At 47.0% G+C, this 21,046-nt stretch overlaps 1 protein-coding gene across 1 annotated transcript; it reads right to left on the bottom strand.

Annotated features, from left to right (window-relative positions):
• Nucleotides 1-11,654: 11,654 nt before the first annotated feature.
• Nucleotides 11,655-20,506, bottom strand: LOC127343968 (homeobox-leucine zipper protein ROC9). Its single transcript, XM_071827472.1, has 10 exons — nucleotides 20,444-20,506; nucleotides 20,074-20,327; nucleotides 19,244-19,361; nucleotides 13,969-14,166; nucleotides 13,463-13,870; nucleotides 13,258-13,359; nucleotides 12,766-13,159; nucleotides 12,400-12,671; nucleotides 12,230-12,316; nucleotides 11,655-12,138 (listed from the first exon to the last, which is right to left on the bottom strand). Exons 1-10 carry the CDS (start codon nucleotides 20,504-20,506, stop codon nucleotides 11,746-11,748), a joined length of 2,289 nt encoding a protein of 762 aa, XP_071683573.1. The 3' UTR covers nucleotides 11,655-11,745.
• Between the last annotated feature and the right edge of the window lie 540 nt (nucleotides 20,507-21,046).

Genomic DNA, 21,046 nt, shown 5'->3' with positions numbered 1-21,046 from the left:
TTTAGGTCGAAGACCTTAAGTAGTCCAGAGGGGGCACCTGGGGCTGCACGAGGCGTCGTCACCATAAGGCGGCGCGCCGGCCTATGGTCTGGAGGCCGTGGGCCTCCCCCTGGCCTGCCCTTCTGGCTCCGTGATTCTTCTGGGAAAATAGGCCCTTCGACATTAATTCCGGGGATTTTCCTGAAAGTTGAGTTTCTACACAAAAACGAGACACCAGAGCAATTCTGCTGAAACCAGCGTTAGTCCGTGTTAGTTGTATCCAAAATACACAAATTAGAGGCAAAACAATAGCAAAAGTGTTCGGGAAAGTAAATACGTTTTGGACGTATCACACCACATATGGGCTTATCCAAATAACCAACAAAAGATAGGCAAGATTTCCGGTGTTCTGGAATTTTCCAGAAAACCGGATAATCCGGCCCTTGGGCAACCCGAAAAATCCAGCCCGGCCGGATTATCCGCCCTAATTTAGGGCCGGATTATCCGGCCTGGGCAGGTTTCGACGGGTTATGAGGGGAGGCCGCGGGGTGAACGGTTCCAGAACCTATTCCCCCACGCGCCTCTCTCTCTCTGCCCTCAACTCGCCGGAGCTCCTCCTCCTTGCCGGAGCCGCCTCGTCCACTCCCTCCCGGCGTTTTTGGGTGGATCGGGTGCTCCTCCTCCCTAGCTCTCATCTCCTCCAAGCGGCTCCTCCAATGGATGGGGTTATGGCTCACAATCCCTAACCCTAGGTGTTGTGTTTTATATGTGCTATTTTCTTGGTGGAGATGTGATACGTCTCAAACGTATCTATAATTTCTTATGTTCCATGCTAGTTTTATGACATTACCTACATGTTTTGTTCACACTTTATATCGTTTTTATGCATTTTCCGGAACTAACCTATTGACAAGATGCCGAAGTGCCAGTTCCTGTTTTCTGCTGTTTTTGGTTTCAGAAATCCTAGTAAGGAAATATTCTCGGAATTGGACGAAATCAACGCCCAGCACCTTATAATTCCACTAAGCTTCCAGAACACCGGAGAGGGACCAGAGGGGAGGCCCTGGGCCCCCACACAATATGGCGACGCGGCCAGAGAGGGGGGCGCGCCACCCTGGCGTGTGGCCCCTCCGTAACCCTTCCGACTCCGCCTCTTCGCCTATTGAAAGCTCCCTGACCTAAATCTTCGATACGGAAAAGCCACGGTACGAGAAACCTTCCAGAGCCGCCGCCATCGCGAAGCCAAGATTCGGGGGACAGGAGTCTCTGTTCCGGCACGCCGCCAGGACGGGGAAGTGCCCCCGGAAGGCTTCTCCATCGACACCACCGCCATCTTCATCAACGCTGTTGTCTCCCATGAGGAGGGAGTAGTTCTCCATCGAGGCTAAGGGCTGTACCGGTAGCTATGTGGTTAATCTCTCTCCTATGTACTTCAATACAATGATCTCATGAGCTGCCTTACATGATTGAGATTCATATGAGCTTTGTATCACTATTAGTCTATGTGCTACTCTTGTGATGTTATTAAAGTAGTCTATTCCTCCTTCACGGTGTAATGGTGACAGTGTGTGCATCGTGTAGTTCTTGGCGTAGGTTATGATCATAATCTCTTGTAGGTTATGGAGTTAATTATTACTATGATAGTATTGATGTGATCTATTCCCCCTTCATAGTGTAAAGGTGACAGTGTGTATGCTATGTTAGTACTCGGTTTAAATTGCAAAGATCTATTATGCTCTAAGGTTACTTAAATATGAATGCCGAATGTTGTGGAGCTTGTTAACTCCGGCATTGAGGTGCTCTTGTAGCCCTACACAACGAATGGTGTTCATTATCAAACAAGAGTATATGTAGCACAAAGGAAGAGAACTTATTTATTTATGTGATCAATGTCGAGAGTGTCCACTAGTGAAAGTATGATCCCTAGGCCTTGTTTCCAAGCACTGAAACTCCGTTTATTTACTGTTCTATTGCATGTTTACTCGCTGCCATATTTTATTCAGATTGCTATTACCACTCATATACATCCATATTACTTGTACTTCACTATCTCTTCGCCGAACTAGTGCACCTATACATCTGACAAGTGTATTAGGTGTGTTGGGGACACAAGAGACTTCTTGTATCGTGATTGCAGGGTTGCTTGAGAGGGATATCTTTGACCTCTTCCTCCCTGAGTTCGATAAACCTTGGGTGATCCACTTAAGGGAAACTTGCTGCTGTTCTACAAACCTCTGCTCTTGGAGGCCCAACACTGTCTACAAGAATAGAAGCACACGTAGACATCAAGCACTTTTTCTGGCACCGTTGCCGGGGAGGAAAGGTAAAAGGCACTCACACTCCGGTCCCAGGTAACTAAGTACTTTCCTGTTGCCGTTGTGTGTGTGCTCGAAGCTATTTCCTTTAGATCCTGCAATTGCATCTTTTTGTTTCTTGTTAAACACTAGTAAGGCATAATGGAAAACATCTGTGAGCTTTTTAAACTATTTCCTGAGTCAAGACATGAATGGTTTAATGCGGAAATTAAAAAACCTATGAAACCTTATTTGCATGCTAGTAGTAATATTAGTATGAACGCTTTGAACACCATTGTTGATAATGATATAGAAAATTCTAAGCTTGGGGAGGTCGGTTTTGATGAAAATGATCTCTTTAGCCCTCCGGGTATTGAGGAGAAAGTTTATGTTGATTATGATATGCCTCCCATATATGATGATTATAATGATAGTGGTCTTCTGGTGCCGCCTACTATGGAGAGTAAATTTTATTATGATTATACTATGCCTCCTACACTTGATGAGAATAATAATGATAGCTACTTTGTTGAATTTGCTCCCACTACAACTAATAAAATTGATTATGCTTATGTGGAGAGTAATAATTTTATGCATATAGCTCATGATAAGAATGTTTCATGTGATACTTATATTGTTGAGTTTGTTCATGATGCTACTGAAAGTTATTATGAGAGGGGGAAACATGGTCATATGCATCTTAATAATATTAAGTTTCCCCTCTTTGTGTTGAGAATTGTGAAGTTACACGTGTTTTATCTTCCTATGCTTGTCACTTTGTTCTTCATGAATTTATTTGTTTACAAGATTCCTTTTCATAGGAAGTGGGTTAGGCTTAAATGTGTTTTTAATTTGCTTCTTGATGCTCTCTTTTGCTTCAACTCTTATTTCTTGCGCGAGCATCATTAAAATTGCTGAGCCCATCTTAATGGCTATAAAGAAAGAACTTCTTGGGAGATAACCCATGTCTTCATTTTGCTACTGTTTTGTTGTGTCTTGGAAGTTGTTACTACTGTAGCAACCTCCCCTTATCTTATTTTATTGCATTGTTGTGCCAAGTAAAGTCTTTGATAGTAATGTTGATACTAGATTTGGATTACTGCGCAGAAACAGATTTCTGTCTATCACGAATTTGGGCAGGGTTCTCTGTAGGTAACTCAGAAAAATCTGCCAATTTACGTGCGTGATCCTCAGATATGTACGCAACTTTCATTCAATTTGAGCATTTTCATCTGAGCAAGTCCAGTGCCTCTAAAAAATTCGTCTTTACGGACTGTTCTGTTTTGACAGATTCTGCCTTTTATTTCGCATTGCCTCTTTTGCTGTGTTGGATGGATTTCTTTGTTCCATTGACTTCCAGTAGCTTTGTGCAATGTTCAGAAGTGTTAAGAATGATTGTGTTACCTCTGAACATGTGAATTTTTTATTATGCACTAACCCTCTAATGAGTTTGTTTCGAGTTTGGTGTGGAGGAAGTTTTCAAGGGTCAAGAGAGGAGGATGATATACTATGATCAAGAAGAGTGAAAAGTCTAAGCTTGGGGATGCCCCGGTGGTTCATCCCTGCATATTTCAAGAAGACCCAAGCATCTAAGCTTGGGGATGCCCAAGGCATCCCCTTCTTCATCAACAATTTATCAGGTTTCTTCGCTTGAAACTATATTTTTATTCGGTCACATCTTATGTATTTTACTTGGAGCGTCTGTTTGTTTTCATTTTTGTTTTTATTTGAATAAATTCATGCTTGTGTGGGAGAGAGACACGCTCCGCTTGTTCATATGAGCACTGGTGTTCTTAGTTCTATCTTTAATGTTCATGGCGGAGTTGAAAACCGCTTCGTTAATTGTTATTTGGTTGGAAACAGGAAATGCTTCATGTGGTAGTTGGTATAATGTCTTGAATAATTTGATACTTAGCAATTGTTGTGCTCATATAGATCATGTTTAAGCTCTTGCATCATGTACTTTGTACCCATTAATGAAGAACTACATAGAGCTTTTTAAAATTTGGTTTGCATGATTGTTCTCTAGAGTCTAGATATTTTCTGGTTAAGGTGTTTGAACAACAAGGAAGACGATGTAAAGTCTTATAATGCTTACAATATGTTCATATGTGATTCTTGCTGCACCGGTTTATACTTGAGTTTGCTTCAAACAACCTTGCTAGCCTAGCCTTGTATTGAGAGGAATTCTTCTCGTGCATCCAAATCCTTGAGCCAAAAACTATGCCATTTGTGTCCACCATACCTACCTACTACATGGTATTTCTCTGCCATTGCAAGCTAATACTTCATGTGCTACCTTTAAACAATTCAAAATCTATTATCTCTTATTTGTGTCAATGTTTTATAGCTCATGAGGAAGTATGTGGTGTTTATCTTTCAATCTTGTCATTTCCTTCGGACAGACTTTCACAATGGACTAGTGGCTTCATCCGCTTATCCAATAATTTTGCAAAAAGAGCTGGCAACGGGGTTCCCAGCCCCAATTAATTAACTTGCATTAATAATTCTCTTCACATGTTTTGCTCTGATTCATCAGTAAGCAACTTAATTTTGCAAATAGACACTCCTCCATGGTATGAGAAATGTTGGAAGGCACCCGAGGATTCGGTTAGCCATGGCTTGAGAAAGCAAAGGTTGGGAGGAGTGTCATCTAAAAAATAAAAAATAAAAACTAAACTAAAGTACATGTGTAAACAAAAGAGAAGAGGGATGATCTACCTTGCTGGTAGAGATAACGTCCTTCATGGGAGCCGCTCTTGAAAGTCTGGTTGATAAGGTAGTTAGAGTACCCATTACCATTCGTTGACAACAACAAACACCTCTCAAAACTTTATTTGTATGCTCTATATATGATTTCAAAACTTAAAAAGCTCTAGTACATGATTTAATCCCTCCTTCCCTCTGCGAAGGGCCTATCTTCTACTTTATGTTGAGTCAGTTTACCTATTTCCTTCTATCTTAGAAGCAAACACTTGTGTCAACTGTGTGCATTGATTCTTACATGTTTACCTATTGCACTTGTTATATTGCTTTGTGTTGACAATTATCCATGAGATATACATGTTGAAGTTGAAAGCAACCGCTGAAACTTATATCTTCCTTTGTGTTGTTTCAAAGCTTTCTACTAAGAACTTATTGCTTATGAGTTAACTTTTATGCAAGACTTATTGATGCTTGTCTTGAAAGTACTATTCATGAAAAGTCTTTGCTATATGATTCAGTTGTTTAATCATTGTCTTTACCATTGCTTTGAATCACTTCATTCATCTTATATGCTTTACAATAATGTTGATCAAGATTATGTTGGTAGCATGTCACTTAAGAAATTATTCTTGTTATCGTTTACCTACTCGAGGGCGAGTAGGAACTAAGCTTGGGGATGCTTGATACGTCTCAAACGTATCTATAATTTCTTATGTTCCATGCTAGTTTTATGACATTACCTACATGTTTTGTTCACACTTTATATCGTTTTTATGCATTTTCCGGAACTAACCTATTGACAAGATGCCGAAGTGCCAGTTCCTGTTTTCTGCTGTTTTTGGTTTCAGAAATCCTAGTAAGGGAATATTATCGGAATTGGACGAAATCAACGCCCAGCACCTTATAATTCCACGAAGCTTCCAGAACACCGGAGAGGGACCAGAGGGGAGGCCCTGGGCCCCCACACAATATGGCGGCGCGGCCAGAGAGGGGGGCGCGCCACCCTGGCGTGTGGCCCCTCCGTAACCCTTCCGACTCCGCCTCTTCGCCTATTTAAAGCTCCCTGACCTAAATCTTCGATACGGAAAAGCCACGGTACGAGAAACCTTCCAGAGCCGCCACCATCGTGAAGCCAAGATTCGGGGGACAGGAGTCTCTGTTTCGGCACGCCGCCGGGACGGGGAAGTGCCCCCGGAAGGCTTCTCCATCGACACCACCGCCATCTTCATCAACGCTGCTGTCTCCCATGAGGAGGGAGTAGTTCTCCATCGAGGCTAAGTGCTGTACCGGTAGCTATGTGGTTAATCTCTCTCTTATGTACTTCAATACAATGATCTCATGAGCTGCCTTACATGATTGAGATTCATATGAGCTTTGTATCACTATTAGTCTATGTGTTACTCTTGTGATGTTATTAAAGTAGTCTATTCCTCCTTCACGGTGTAATGGTGACAGTGTGTGCATCGTGTAGTTCTTGGCGTAGGTTATGATCATAATCTCTTGTAGGTTATGGAGTTAATTATTACTATGATAGTATTGATGTGATCTATTCCCCCTTCATAGTGTAAAGGTGACAGTGTGTATGCTATGTTAGTACTCGGTTTAAATTGCAAAGATCTATTATGCTCTAAGGTTACTTAAATATGAATGCCGAATGTTGTGGAGCTTGTTAACTCCGGCATTGAGGTGCTCTTGTAGCCCTACACAACGAATGGTGTTCATTATCAAATAAGAGTATATGTAGCACAAAGGAAGGGAACTTATTTATTTATGTGATGTCGAGAGTGTCCACTAGTGAAAGTATGATCCCTAGGCCTTGTTTCCAAGCACTGAAACTCCGTTTATTTACTGTTCTGTTGCATGTTTACTCGCTGCCATATTTTATTCAGATTGCTATTACCACTCATATACATCCATATTACTTGTATTTCACTATCTCTTCGCCGAACTAGTGCACCTATACATCTGACAAGTGTATTAGATGTGTTGGGGACACAAGAGACTTCTTGTATCGTGATTGCAGGGTTGCTTGAGAGGGATATCTTTGACCTTTTCCTCCCTGAGTTCGATAAACCTTGGGTGATCCACTTAAGGGAAACTTGCTGCTGTTCTACAAACCTCTGCTCTTGGAGGCCCAACACTGTCTACAAGAATAGAAGCACACGTAGACATCAAGATGTTGCCTAGTTGTTCCAAATCATGTGTAGTATACTCCTCTTGCATGCTATAAGGCCGATCTGGTCGTAGACGAGTTTTTGATTGCGATTTCTGCAGATCCGTAGGGTTGGATTATCCGGGCCCCGCGCTAGCCGGATTATCCGGCCGGGCCGGATTATCCGGCCTGGAGCTTCATCGCTGGTGCAGTGTTGATTCAATTTATCATGTCTAGACTTCTACCGACTTATAATATGTTTCTAGAGTACATTACTGTATCATACATGACTTATGAGCATTATCTTCTCTTTGCTATCCGTATTTGCTTCTCACAGGTAGTGGTTCTCGGGGTACTCGGAGACGCCCAAGGCAAAACCGGTCAAGTGATGAATTTGCTTCGAATGCTCCTCGCAAGTCCACCACTAGTAGGAGGAAGAACAAGGAACCTAGGGAGAACTACAAGACAATGGACATTGTCTCTTATGCAGCAATCCGTATGAAGAACTGGTATGAAGACATTGCAAGGGATGATGAGATAGAGGGCAGGCGCTTCTGGTGCTTGGAGCAGGAGTTCATCTACAAGGATATTTATGAGCCCATGAGGAAAGTGCGACCCATGCAAGCAATCAATGTGGATGATCTGGCTGTCAATGATCAGTTTGAGGATGCCATCTGGGTGACTGGTAGGATGGGTTTGCAGGAACTGATGAAGATTCAGTGTGACTACAGTCCAGAGTTGATTAAGAAATTCTATGCTACTCTGGCCTTCAAGAAAGATGATGAGCGCACTATGGAATGGATGTCTGGCTCCACTCATTGTGAGGCAACCTTGCGCCGGTTTGCTTCTATTCTTGGACTTCCAGCAGAAGGAGGTATTCGCCTCCATGGCCCTCAGAAGACAGATAAAAATGTGCTTTTTGATCTCTATGACTCGTCTGGAGCGGTTGGTTCCACCAAGGGGTTTCTTCCCATCTACAGTCAGGTCCTCTGTTTCCTTCGAGCCACCATTGCTCCAAGTGGTGGAAACAAAAATGCACTTCGTGGAGCTCTGGTGGATCTTATGCACCTCAGCCTTAAGTGTGCTCGTGATGGTAATGAGGACCAAGACTTCTCTCTTGATGTCATGGACTTCATCTTTAATGAGATTCATGATGCCGTGGTCTCCCGGACCACCATGCCATATGCACCTTATATCCAGCTCCTCATCAACAACTATGTGTCTATGGATGAAGACTTAAGTCGGTTCCCAAAGGAGAAGCACACTGTCAAGAAGGCTTACAAGAAGAAGCCGGTTCCCCATCCTGCACCTGCTCATGACTCCTTTATGGGAGATGCTCGCACTAGTGGCTTTGCCCCTGCTCGCCATGTTGATCTTCCTGCCATGAAGAAGCAAGTGAAGAAGCTTAGTTGGTTTCAGCGCCACATTCTGTGCATGAATATTGAGATCATAAGGAGAACTATGCGGCCAGCCGAGAGCGTTCTGAGATTCAGCATACTCAGGCGGTCATTCTTCATAAGCTCAGTGGTGAGCAAGGACCTCCGCCTCAGCCTCCAGTTCACCCAGGTTACAGTGGGTGGCACTCTTCACAGGTTCCGTGGAATGATCTTGAGGACTGCATTCAGAGGGCCAACTACACTCGCAGCTCTCCTCCTGCCCCTGACACTGAAGATGAAGAGGAGGAACAGGAGTACCAGACCGAAGACGAAGAGGGTTCCGAGTGATCTTCATGGGACGAGTAGCATCGCGCTTTTCCCCTTTTTGGCGTCTCGATGCCAAAGGGGGAGAAGTGTTCTATTATGACTTCTCGGGGATTTGCATGGTGGTTAGGGCACAAGCATATGCGTTTATCATTCCTTTATTGCTTGTGTCCTTTATGTCGTTTATTTGAACTATTTGGCTTGTTGGTTTGATCGTTTAAAAACTATGTGCTATATGTGGGTGTGAGACATCATGTTAAGGATTTCGGATTTCTATGTGTTGAGACCAAGGTTTATTATATGGTGTGTGATGTTATATATCCGGTATTATATATCTCCATATGGGTATGATTTATATCACCTTGTCTCAACTTCATGTTTGTCTATGTCTCTTGTTTGAGCTCATGTTGGATATCTCTTGTGTTGAGGCACCTCACACCTATATGTTGTGTATTTGTATTCAAATGAAAATTACTTGTATGCACACATGTACGGGGAGTGCCTCTATGTTTTGCCAACATGCTTGCTCTCTATAATGCTTTTCTTGCAAATCCGTATATTGTCATCAAACAACAAAAAGGGGGAGATTGACAGAACATCTCTCACAATATGTTTCGTGTGTTTGATGTCAATATATGTGATACACTAATGTTCGATGAAGTGGTGCAGGATTTATATAGGTACATGAATATAAGTGACTTGTGTGAAAAAAACGAGTCAAACGAAAGCTGAAAAGATTCACCAGACCGGATAATCCGGGCCGGATATTTGCAAAATATCTGGGCCCCAATTTTTGGCTAAGGACTCGAGGCGATGTGGCTCAGTACAAGGGCCGGATTATTGGCCGGACATTTGGCCGGAATTTCCCCAAGGCCGGATAATCCGGGCAGGATATTTTCGAAATATCCGGCCCCCCAAAATTTGGCTAAGGACCAGAGGCAACGCGGCTCAGTAAGGCCCTTGACATGGGCCGGACTTTTGGCTGGACATTTGGCCTGATTTTTCCCAGGGCCGGATTTTTGGTGGGGGGCGGATTATCCGGCCCCAACTTAGGCCGGATTATCCGGCCCTCGAAGTCTCCAACGGCTGGATTTTTGGGGGGGTATTTATACCCCCTTCTTCTACCTTCTTCCTTTCTCAATCATTGACTAAAATTCTGCCAAGCCTCACCACCATTAGAGCCACCTCGAGAACACGGGATTTGCAAGATCTCCTCCTTCACCCAACCAAAGCTCGAGATCTTTGGAGATTCGAAGGAGAAGACACCGATCGACATCCTCACCAAAGCGATTTACATTTCCCCCTCATATGCTTGAGGGCCCCTTTGCTAGTGTTCCTCTTTGGATCCCTAGTTGTTTGTTGTTGATGTATTGTTGTTGATTGTTGTGTTGTTACAGATTTGGGAGCCTCCAATTTGGTTGTGCATGTGTGCCCCAAGAACCTTGTAAAGGCCCGGTTTCCGCCTCGAGAAAATCCCTTAGTGGAAGTGGGCTAGGCCTTCGTGGTGTTGCTCACAGGAGACCTGAGTGAAGTCTTCGTGACTGTTGGTCTGGCTTTCGTAGCGACCACACTCCTCCAAACGTAGACGTACCTTCTTGCAAAGGAAGGGAACTACGGGAATCAACTCCGTGTCTCCGTGTGCTCCACTCTCGGTTACCTCTATCCTTTATCTCCTCTATATTGCGTAGCCATATCTTGCTTAGTCGTTGACCTTGTCATATAGGTAAATTCACACAGTTGCATACCTAGAGAATTTACCTTTGGTTAGCACCTATTCACCCCCCCCTCTAGGTGCGGCATACGATCCTTTCAACCATGGCCGTCATTGGAGCAAAAGGAGGACTGCCAGAGGACGCCTTGAATGGAGATGTTGGAGTGGTTCGGTTGCACGACGAGGTGAACTGAGACAACTGCATGGGCCGCAATAGATAGGCCTATCTTTTTTCAGCCCAAACCCGTCTTGCATTGCCCCTTTCTCAGCCCAGCGATATCCCGACCATATCAAGGAACCCTGTTTCGGAACTGTCGTCAATTTTAAATTAGACCTGGATCACAGATTTCAGAGCGGGGATTGTGACTTGGGGTTTTGATTTAGCTTTGGCGATGTGTTCGGGTTCATTTTACACTTTTTTCTTTTAAAAAACTAGCCCAGCTTGCAACAAAGTATGGTATTACATGTCTACATCGCATCACGCGCCGGTGTGTGAGATAGACTAGCCACAATGGGAGTATCATAGGTAGTATCATGTATTCCATGCATGCAAAATGCTGATGTGGCAGTGCAATTAAGGATGAGAGAGAGGGTACTAGTATCATAGGTAGATACTGTATCGTAGCACATACTACTAGAAAAATTAATGTCAAGTAAATCTTGTACATATATTTGCATTGAGATTCTACAAAACAATTAATATATGGAGACTATGATACTAGTATATGATACCATGCATTGTGGAGATAGTAACATCTAGTAGTATCATACGCATGATACTTCTATATGATATTATGCATTGTGACTAGTCTAAATGCTTACTGCTGTGGATGGCAACGGGAGGTTGCTCTTCTTGGGTGAGTGAGACGTGCTATCCAGATGATTGGATCTGTTGGTCTTTACATATTTTTGCGTTCTCCTATGGATATGATCGACATTGATGATGTCAGTCGTCGCGCGTCCTCGAGTATAACGAATTCTCCTATAGTCCTATCCGTATGAACTCGTTTTTAGTTTGGTAACTGTATCATTTAACTATGACTGAACTTTTCAAGTGTACATGTCTTCTTAACTATGACTGAACTTTCATTTACGGTTCTACAAACTCCAATTTTGTATCAACCAACACGTCCATGTAGCTAAGCAAAGATGTACTGTACACCATTTTTTAGCTTTACTCAAGGCTCTGACTGGTGACTGCTGTCAGCGGTCGTAGCACCCCAAGGCTTTCCTGATGTCGCGCAGCGTGCAGGACACCAGACTCGTCACGGTCTCCGCCGACTCCGGCGAAAGCGCGGCCATCGGCGACGAGCTGGCGAGGACCTGGCACGCAACAGTGACGAGGGACCCCGTAGCTCCGGCCACGCCGTCTTCCTTCCTGGAGGTGATCACCGCCGGCCTGGACTCCAACCCGTCCGGCATGATCGCGACACCGCACGGCAGGACGGCGACGCCGCTCGAGTCGTGCCCGCCGATGACCGGCTGCAGGACGGCGGCGTCGACCGGCGCGTACGCGACGATCGACTCGCACGAGTTGGTGCAGACGTCCTGAACGACCCACGCGCCGCCGCTCTGTTCTTCTGCCGATGTGGGAGCCTGGCATCCACAGAAGCAGTAGCGACTGACTCAACGTTCTGAACGGTCGAAGGAGTTGCGTGTAACGGCCTAACGGGCACAGAGAACTTACATAGGCGGTGACGCAGTTGCCACGGTCCTTCCCCTTCGCCACGCTCACGCGACTTTGAACAGAACGTCCGTGCAGCGTGACGTCCCACTGCAACAACAATTTGATGGATGGTTACTTGCGCAGATCGTCTTGAGCTTGCAACAGAAATGCGCACGACGCATACAGCTTACCTCTGGTCGCCGATATTCGTCCTTGAGGAAAGCCAGGAGGGCTGTGGGACTGATCGGGAGCCACGCCGACAGCACGGCAGCGGCGATCAGCCCCTGCGGCTCGCCGGGGTCGCCGGCGTTCCTCCTAGACGTCAGCCAGACGTCGCCGGCGCCGGCTCTCGGCGCCCTGCTCCACGCCAGGCCGTGCGACCCGCCGATGACGCGGCAGAGGCTCAACGTCATCCGGTGCGCCAGCTTCAGGACGCTCCTCCTGCCCGCGAGCGTGGAGACCCCTGCGTGCACAGCGCGAGCAGCTCGTAAACTAAATCAAGATGACCCAGCAGCAACCGTGCAGCGTGCGCCGCCGCCGAACGATCGGTTGGTTACCGTTGGAGTCCCTCGTCGGGACGTTAGTCGCCACCGAGAAGACCATCCTCTCGCACTGGAGCCGGAGCGCCGCCAGCCAGCGCCTCGCGCCGAACGCCAGGCCGCTCGCGGTGACCGCCCTGTACGTCGACGGAACCACGGCGGGCTCACGGTGTTTGGCGTGCTCAACCCAGGTCACCCTGGAACGACCGTTTGTCTGCTCCTCGATGATGCATCCCGAGGCGTTCTTCCAGGACGTGATCACCGGCGAGGACGCGTCGGCGCCGCCTCCGGCCTTGCTAAAGGACGCGTCCACGATGGCCCATTTCTCCGGGGCCAGCTTCTTGCAGTAGCGGGCGAAGCAGAGCTCCCTTGTGGGTACCATCGGTGTCAGTGTCTGAACCTCTGCAAGCATCTGAAAACCGACAACAATACAACCGAAGCAGGGTTCAGTCCCATGGCTGGTCCATCATATTCATAACCAGAGGAAAGTACGTCGTGGGGTTGGGCTACCAGTTGAACGACGCCGTCTTGGTCGTTGTCCTCGCCTGAACGGATCACATCGAGCGTCGACGCCTTTGCGATCATGGAAGGGAATAGCTCTTTCCATTGGTTCTGCACAAAAATTCGGAGTTGTTTCCAGAGTACAGCACATGCATGTTCGTCAAAAAGAATAAGTAACTGAACATTGTGTAAACGATGGAACATTGGCAGGTACCGCATCCATGAAAGCATGCACGAGCTGCGTCGTGTCCAGGTAAACAACCCCGCCTTCCCGGGACGCCTCGACCGACCACGTGCCTCGCTGGTCCTGATCGCCGGCATCATCGTCATCACGCCGGAACAAGCGCACGTACTCGTCGTAGTTCAGAATGTCCCGGCCGGTCTCCATGCTCCGCACCCACAGAGGCTCACCGGAGGAAGACATCGCCTTGAGCTCCTCCAGCGCGCGGCCAACCAGCTCCAAGATGCTCTGCTTGTCACGGCCCGTCAGTCCGCCGCCGTAAAATTCCAGCGGACTCCGGTTGTCCTTCGTCTGGGTGGTGCCAACGCAGAACGGCGGCGAGGCCGGGGAGAGGGCTCCGTCGGCCGCGGCTTTTCCTCGCTCCCCTCGCAGCTTCTCTACCTGAAACGGTCGAGTTCCGCCACCACGGCAGCATCAGTGTTTGCGAATTGCAGCAGTCAACCGATCGAGGCCGATGACGCACGGTATGGATTGCTAACCTCTGCTCTTAGCCTGGCGTTCTCTAGCTGCAGCTGCTGCTCTTTGTTGGACACGGCAGCGTCAAAGTCACCGCCCGAGCCTGCTGCGACGCCGCAGTTGGTACAGTGTAATGGTCTCTTGCTCTGCTCTCTCATGGCGCGGATCTCCTTCTGGAGATTCTCCAGCTCCGACTTCAGCAGCGACTTCTCGTGCCGCTCCTGAATCGCCTGACCCAACAGATTAAGCTGTGAGCTTCACCTCTAAATGGATTTATTCAGTTTGTTAACTGACTCCATAAAGGGGAACTAGATGTGGGAAGGGTTAAATCATCGAAAAAGCTAGACTTACGAAAAGCTGGTTACGAAAAAATCCTACGGGCAGACGTGGTGACTGTCGGTTGGTTTGTTTGTTACTGTCTTCCGTGAATTTAGGGATGAGAATGCCGGGCGTGGCTCCACGTTAGCCCGTAAGTTGATTTCCGTAGATATTAGCCCGTAGGTGTAGTGTTGTGATTACACTGGTGCCAAAAGGGCCTGATGATGACAGGATTCAGAAATTCAGGCCCATTTGTCTACTAAATGTGACTCTGAAAATCCTAACCAAAGTAATGGTTAACAGATTGTTTTAAGTCATCAAAACTGTAATCATGCTTTCATAAACTGCTTTCCTAAAATGGAGGGGTCTATGTGTTGCATAAGGTTTTACTTGATCTGCATAAAAACAAAAAAAACCGGAGTCCTCTTTAACATAGACTTTGAGAATGAATTGGTCCAGGTCTTAGAGATGAATGGTTTCCCTAGGAAATTTATTGATATAAGTATGACTGTGGTTACTAATGGGAAAGTTGAGAACAAAATTAAATGGAGAAATTGGACCTTATTTCTCAGCTTATCAAGAGCTATAGCAGTTGATGTGTTAGCCATTGTTATTCAAAGAGCACAAAATGAACGTCTCTTGTGTGGTCTAGCTACTAATATAACTACAGGAGGGGTATCTACTCTGCAATATGCAAATGACACTATCATGTTGTTTGAAACTCTGCAATATTCGAATGACACTATCATGTTGTTTGAAAATGATTTTAAACAGGCAAGAAACCTGAAAATTATTATGTGATTTTTGAGCAATGTTCGGTTTGAAAATTAATTTTCATAAGAATGACATTTATTGTATTGGGGAGGGGGGGTGGGGAGGCAGAGACAATTCAGATTTGCAACTCTAGTGCCCTACCCATTAAATACTTAGGTGTCCCCATTAATGAAAAAAGATTGATGACAATTCAGATTTGCAACTCTAGTGCCCTACCCATTAAATACTTAGGTGTCCCCATTAATGAATGTTAGAGATATATTTGATATATGTGTATTTGGTAGTATCTGATTTGTAATCATCTCCTACCTTATATCTAGGATAGCCTTCTTGGCTCCCAAGACTTGTACCCCTATATACACTCGCCTGAGAGGCTCAATACAACATTCAACATATTCCGCCAATCTCTCTCCCTCTCTATCCTTCTACATGGTATCAGAGCGGCGCCGATCCTAACCTAGCCGCCGCCCAAGCTTCAGCGCCGCGCTGCCCCCGGGGAGGTCGATCTCCATGATCTACTCCGGGGGCCGCGCAACCCGTATGAGGGTTCGTCCGCCGATCCGTTGATCCGCTACCCTCGAGTCTTTTTTTTCCAATCTGTAGATTAGTTTCCTCTTTGTCCCGCCGGTCGCTCGACCGGCGTTTTTTTTTGTTTTGCCGATCATAGATCGGATTGAGTCGCTCACCGTTGCTGTCACCACGTGCCTCTGCTCCAACCTCGGCGTCGACTTTGCACCGGCTTTCCTCCATCATCCGCCCTACTCCGGCCACCGTGGTTGCTCATTGGCTGGCTGCAATGCCTGTCTTGGTAGGCTGCCGCGACCAGCTCGCCCGCGTCGTCTCCGCCTTGGCTGGCCCGCCTCCATCTACCGTCGGGCACGGCTGCACATGGGACGCCGTTTGCGTCGCAGCCGGCCGCCCTCGCCTGCACGGTCTCCATCGCCGGTTCGTCTTTGCGTCATCACCCTGGACATCACCGACATCATCGCCAACGACTCTGATCTAGGGTGCGTAGTCCACGCCATGGAATATGTAGCGCCGCCGTCGGTCTGATCAACCGACCCGCACACGTCTACGCCAAACACGTCCCCGAGCACGCGCCTACCACCGATCGAGCATCGGGTGGCCGCCGCGTCGCCCCATCGGGCCGCAGCGCCGCCGCCTTTGGTCCATGCTACCGGCCTCCGGCGCGCCTTCCGGGGCAGGTACGTCGCTGGTGGTCTCCCGCCGCTGCACCGACTCGCGCCCTGCAGCTACACCGGCCACTCGGGCCATGGCGCCGCCGCACGCGGTCACCTTCGCCGTCCCCAGCGCATTGATGTCCGAGGCCACCACAACGCCGCCCATTCGGCGCAGGTCGCCTCCGTCCGTGCATGGTCTCCGTCACGCCGCTGGGTTCTTCCTCGCCTACTTCGTGTACCGTCGCCGCGCCTCCTCCTCAGGTCGCCGCTGGGCTTAGCAACCACTCCAAGTCGCGCTGGGCTCGCCGACCACCGCAACGCCCGTCTTGGCGTCCAGCATGACCACCCCGGGTCACCGCTGGTTTCGCCGCCTTCTGCGTCTCCGTCCACCACGACCTTGTCGCCAGCGGCATCGTCTCGTCCCCGACTACGCCACCTGCTCCTCTACTCCGACACCCGTCTTCAAGACCTCCTCTGCTAGTCTACTCCGACATGGCACGCACTTTGTACTGTTCCCTGCCCCCGCACGCCCGGTATTGGCAACACCGGCACGTGCCTTCGTCCCCGACGCGTCCTCGGCCTGGCAAGCTCGGATCGGTGCCTCGCCTTCATCGACTTCGTCTTTGCGTACTCGATTCTAGCAAAACCGGAGTATGGCTTCGTCCCCGACGTGCGTCTAGTTCTGGCAAAACTAGGGCAGCACCTCGTCCTCGACGGCTCAGACTGCATCGACTTCGGCATCGACCATCTCCACGATTGCCTCGGCGCGTCTCCGTCACTCTCCTCGCACACCACCTCGCCTGCGGTTACATCGACATCGGCACCCGGCCATGACATCGACCACGGCATCCCCTCGCGCGACTACCCCGACCAAGGTTGCAGCACCCACGCTCTCGTCTACCTCGACATCGGCACAAGGGCTACCACCTCGCACGAGCACCTCGGCTTCCTCTACAGTCCAAGCATCCGCGACGCGACATCGTCCACGACGCTCCCGCTACGACTGCGGGGGAGTGTCAGCCCCTTGGTCCATACCTTCGGTTTCTCTCCAGTCTGATTGTCCGCGACGCTTCCATTATTCACGTCACTGCCGCTACGACTGCGGGGAGTGTTAGAGATATATTTGGTATATGTGTATTTGGTAGTATATGATTTGTAATCGTCTCCTACCTTATCTCTAGGATAGCCTTCTTAGCTCTTAAGACTTGTACCCCTATATATACTCGTCCGAGAGGCTCAATACAACATTTAACATATTCCTCCAATCTCTCTCTATCGTTCTACAATGAAAAAAAATTGATTTTATCTGTTTGGAGTCCTATAGTAAAATGGGTAAAAAGCTTTGCCATTCGCAAAGGGAAGATGCTGGTAATGGGAGGGAGAATAACCCCCATTAATTCTTCTCTCGCAAAGGGAACATGCTATCTTTCTATAGCTTACCAGTTGGTTCTAGAGAAAAGATGGATGTTATTGAGACAAACTTTCTTTGGGGTGGGAGTAGGGAGAAAAAGAAATATAATTTGGTTAAATGGAGTATTGTTTATCTCCCTAAGGATAAAGGTGGCCTAGACATCCTTGATCTAGATGTGATGAATATTGCTGTTCTTGGTAAGTTGTTATGGAAATTGTGTAATGAAAAAGGGATCTGGCAACGAATTCTAACAAAGAAATATTGAGGAAACAAACTATGTGTCTAGTTAGGCCGGGCAATTCTCATTTTTGGCAGGGACTGATAAAGATTAAACATATTTTTTGTAAATGTGTTAAAATTAAGTTAGGAGATGGTTACAAAACTAGTTTCTGGGAGGATCACTAGATCTGATTCCACTCTTGCAACATAATTCCCGTGTTTTTCTGGACAAACAGTTGGAGATGTGTTGTGCGAAGTGGTGAGAGGTTTGAGATTTAGGAGAAGCCTAGTGGGTGACCTAAAAAGACAATGGCTTGAGTTGAACTTGCTTGCGGGAGGGATAGTACCTAATACAGAACCTGACTCACTTGTTGAGGTCTTTTGGGTTAAATCTTTCTATCAGGCTATGCAATTCTTGAGATCAGTGCCTTACAAATTCATGTGGAAATCAAAATGACTCTTAGAGTCAAAACCTTCATGTGGTTGGTGCTTAAAAATGCATTCTAACCAGAGATGTTTTGTTCAAAAGAGGTGGTAGATGTGAGGACACTTGCCATTTCCTTGGCCGAAAGGAATCAATCACACATCTTTTTTTTCCTTTGTTCTTTAGCTAGGTACATTTGGAATATAGTAAGTTGTGTAGCAGGTGTGAATTTACATTTACTTATGTTGAGCACTGCATTTCTTCCTGGCTTAGATCTTATGCAATAAAATGAAGAATTTGGTATCGGTGGGTGTAGCTGGTATTCTGTGGAGTATTTGGAAAGCTAGAAACTTAGTACGTTTTGGGGGCAAATGGCCGTCGGAACCATGCTCGGTTGTTTTTCAAATAGCTTTTTGGGTTCAATGGTGGTCGAAATTGCAGGCGAAGGAGCGTGACAGGGAGAGGCTGATACTCTTCGATAAAGTATTGGAGAAGGTGGCAGTGCAAGCTTTTAGTGCAAGAAGAAGCTGATGTTCATGGATTCCGAGGCTGACGTGTTAGAAGCGACGCTTTTCTGTTTCGTAGAAGAAGATTTCACTTGATCTGTTTTTGGGCTTCGAAGCAGCTGGAAGGCCGAAGTGCAGAAGAAAAAAAAAAGGATGGTAGAAAAGGGATGCTGAAGACCAAAAACTCTTTTTCCGCCCATTCTTGTCTTTCTAGACTTGCTTCTAGGTCTGTAAGGTTGGGTTTTGGAAAACCCCATGTGAGTACTTTACTTTTTCTCTCTTTTTGGTGGTTGTGATTTTGTATGGAATGGTTTTGTTAATGAAATCGGGGGCTAGTCCATTTTCTCTAAGAAAAAGAAAGCTCGTTCATCAGGTTGATTGTGTATTTGTGTGAGATCTACAACTGGTCCTAGTAATAAAAAAAGGTAGCTTCATCCGCATGTATGTGTTGTGATGGTGACTAACCTTGATCTGAGTTCGTCGGTTCTGAAACCAGAACTTGACTTGCCGTGGAGACAGTCCTAGCTGCTTGCTCAGTTGCTGCCGCTGCTTTTCATCTGGATGTGGCGACTCTTTGAATACCCTGTCAGCCACCAAAAACAACCTCAGCGCTACGATCCGGCTATTTTGCATTAAGAAGATACTAGTGTCATGCTTCCTTAACAATTAGTAGGAACAAACTTTTAGTGGTGGAGTTCATTTTTTCTTTGTTTATGCAAAGGTTAAGTGTAATTATTTTGTATTCTTATTCAAAGAAGAGAAAAATCTCCAATTTGATCTGGGAAGTTGCCCCGGATGTGCACTTGGGTCACGAACTTGTAAATCATAAATTGTGGGTCAAGAAGTTAACCCGCACGAGCGTTTTGGTCATTCTGTCACGGCCACTGATAGTTTTCTCACGTTGGCATTTTTTTTTGCATCTCCCCTAAAAATGTTGAACCGAGGACTAGAAAATCAGAAAAAAAAATCTAGGGGTCAATTTGCAAAAAACCAATTGGCCACCTCAGCAAACTAACGGTCGTCCTGACGGAGTGACCAAAACACTGGCGCGGGCAACTTTGTGACCCAAAATTCACAATTTGCATTTGTGACCCAAAATTCACAATTTGCAAGTTCGTGACCAAAACGCACATCCGGGACAACTTCATAAATATCATGCTTTCTATGCTAGGTAGGCCCTATCTCGCCCATGGGCCTCCTGTCCGGCCGCGGCCCTATAGGCACGCGCTTGAGAGAAGTTCTTTCCTCCATGATCAAAGATGCAATGCTGCACCGGCTAGAATTCACCAACTTACCCTTCCATGACCCTAACTTGCTCAGCGGTATGCCTGTGGTAGCTCTTCCTGCTCCTCTTCTTCCTGCTACCCCCATCGTAACGGTCTTCTTCTTCCCCGTCGCCTGACTGGCTTCCCGGCCCCGTGTTCTCGCTGCTGATCTCCACCTCCTTACCCAGATGCTCATCTCTGATCCCGCCGTCCCCCTCGTCGCCTTCTTCCACTTCGTCTCCGCTCGTCACCGCCGGCGTATTATTCCTGCCGAACGCACCTGCCTGTAAGAACAGCACATCATCATCAAATAAAAAACGAGCTTGATCATTCACTGATTAAACCAGCTGCAACTGTGGTCATGCTTAAGAGCGAGAGAAGATAGATCGGCGTGACTCACGAGCGAGAGGGAGAGCGTCGGAGCTGCGAAGAAGTCCTTGGTGCGCGGCCGGCTGCTCCCCATGGTACCGAACTACCGATCGGTCTCCTGCTTGACCCTGAAGCTACCTAGCCGGAGAAAGAACTGATCTTAATTACTAGCTTCTGTGGGGATGAGAATAGCGATGATCGTTCGGCATGCATAAGGAGGAAGGGAACAAAGAAGTTACGCGAGAGATCACGAGGCTAGCCCGGCTGGGGACAACTAACTGCTGAGTATATACTGGCTGTGTGGCATACTGGAAGGGGACCAGGTGAGAACAGGCAGTTAGCTATGGATTTTTTTTTTCAAAACGATGTTAGCTAGGGATTGAATGGTAGTTATGCGCGCAGGGTTGCAGACTTGCAGTGAAAGGTGCTTCTTGAATGAATGTGTCCTAAGTTGATGCTGAAGCGAGAACAGGAGAACTCGTTGTTAAATTGGCAAAGTTTGTGGCGGCAAGCTACATACCCACCCGAAAGAGCACCGTGCCACATGCTGGCGCTTTTGACTATATGCCTGTTGACTTCTCTCGAGAAATGACAAAGGGTCACATACTCACATTCACCGTGAAAGAAATCCGGT

The sequence above is a fragment of the Lolium perenne genome, chromosome 3, assembly GCF_019359855.2.
Source record: "Lolium perenne isolate Kyuss_39 chromosome 3, Kyuss_2.0, whole genome shotgun sequence".
In the NCBI taxonomy this organism is placed as follows: Eukaryota; Viridiplantae; Streptophyta; class Magnoliopsida; order Poales; family Poaceae; genus Lolium; species Lolium perenne.
Note: the sequence above shows the minus strand (reverse complement) of the source record. Positions and strands in the feature narration are given on the sequence as shown.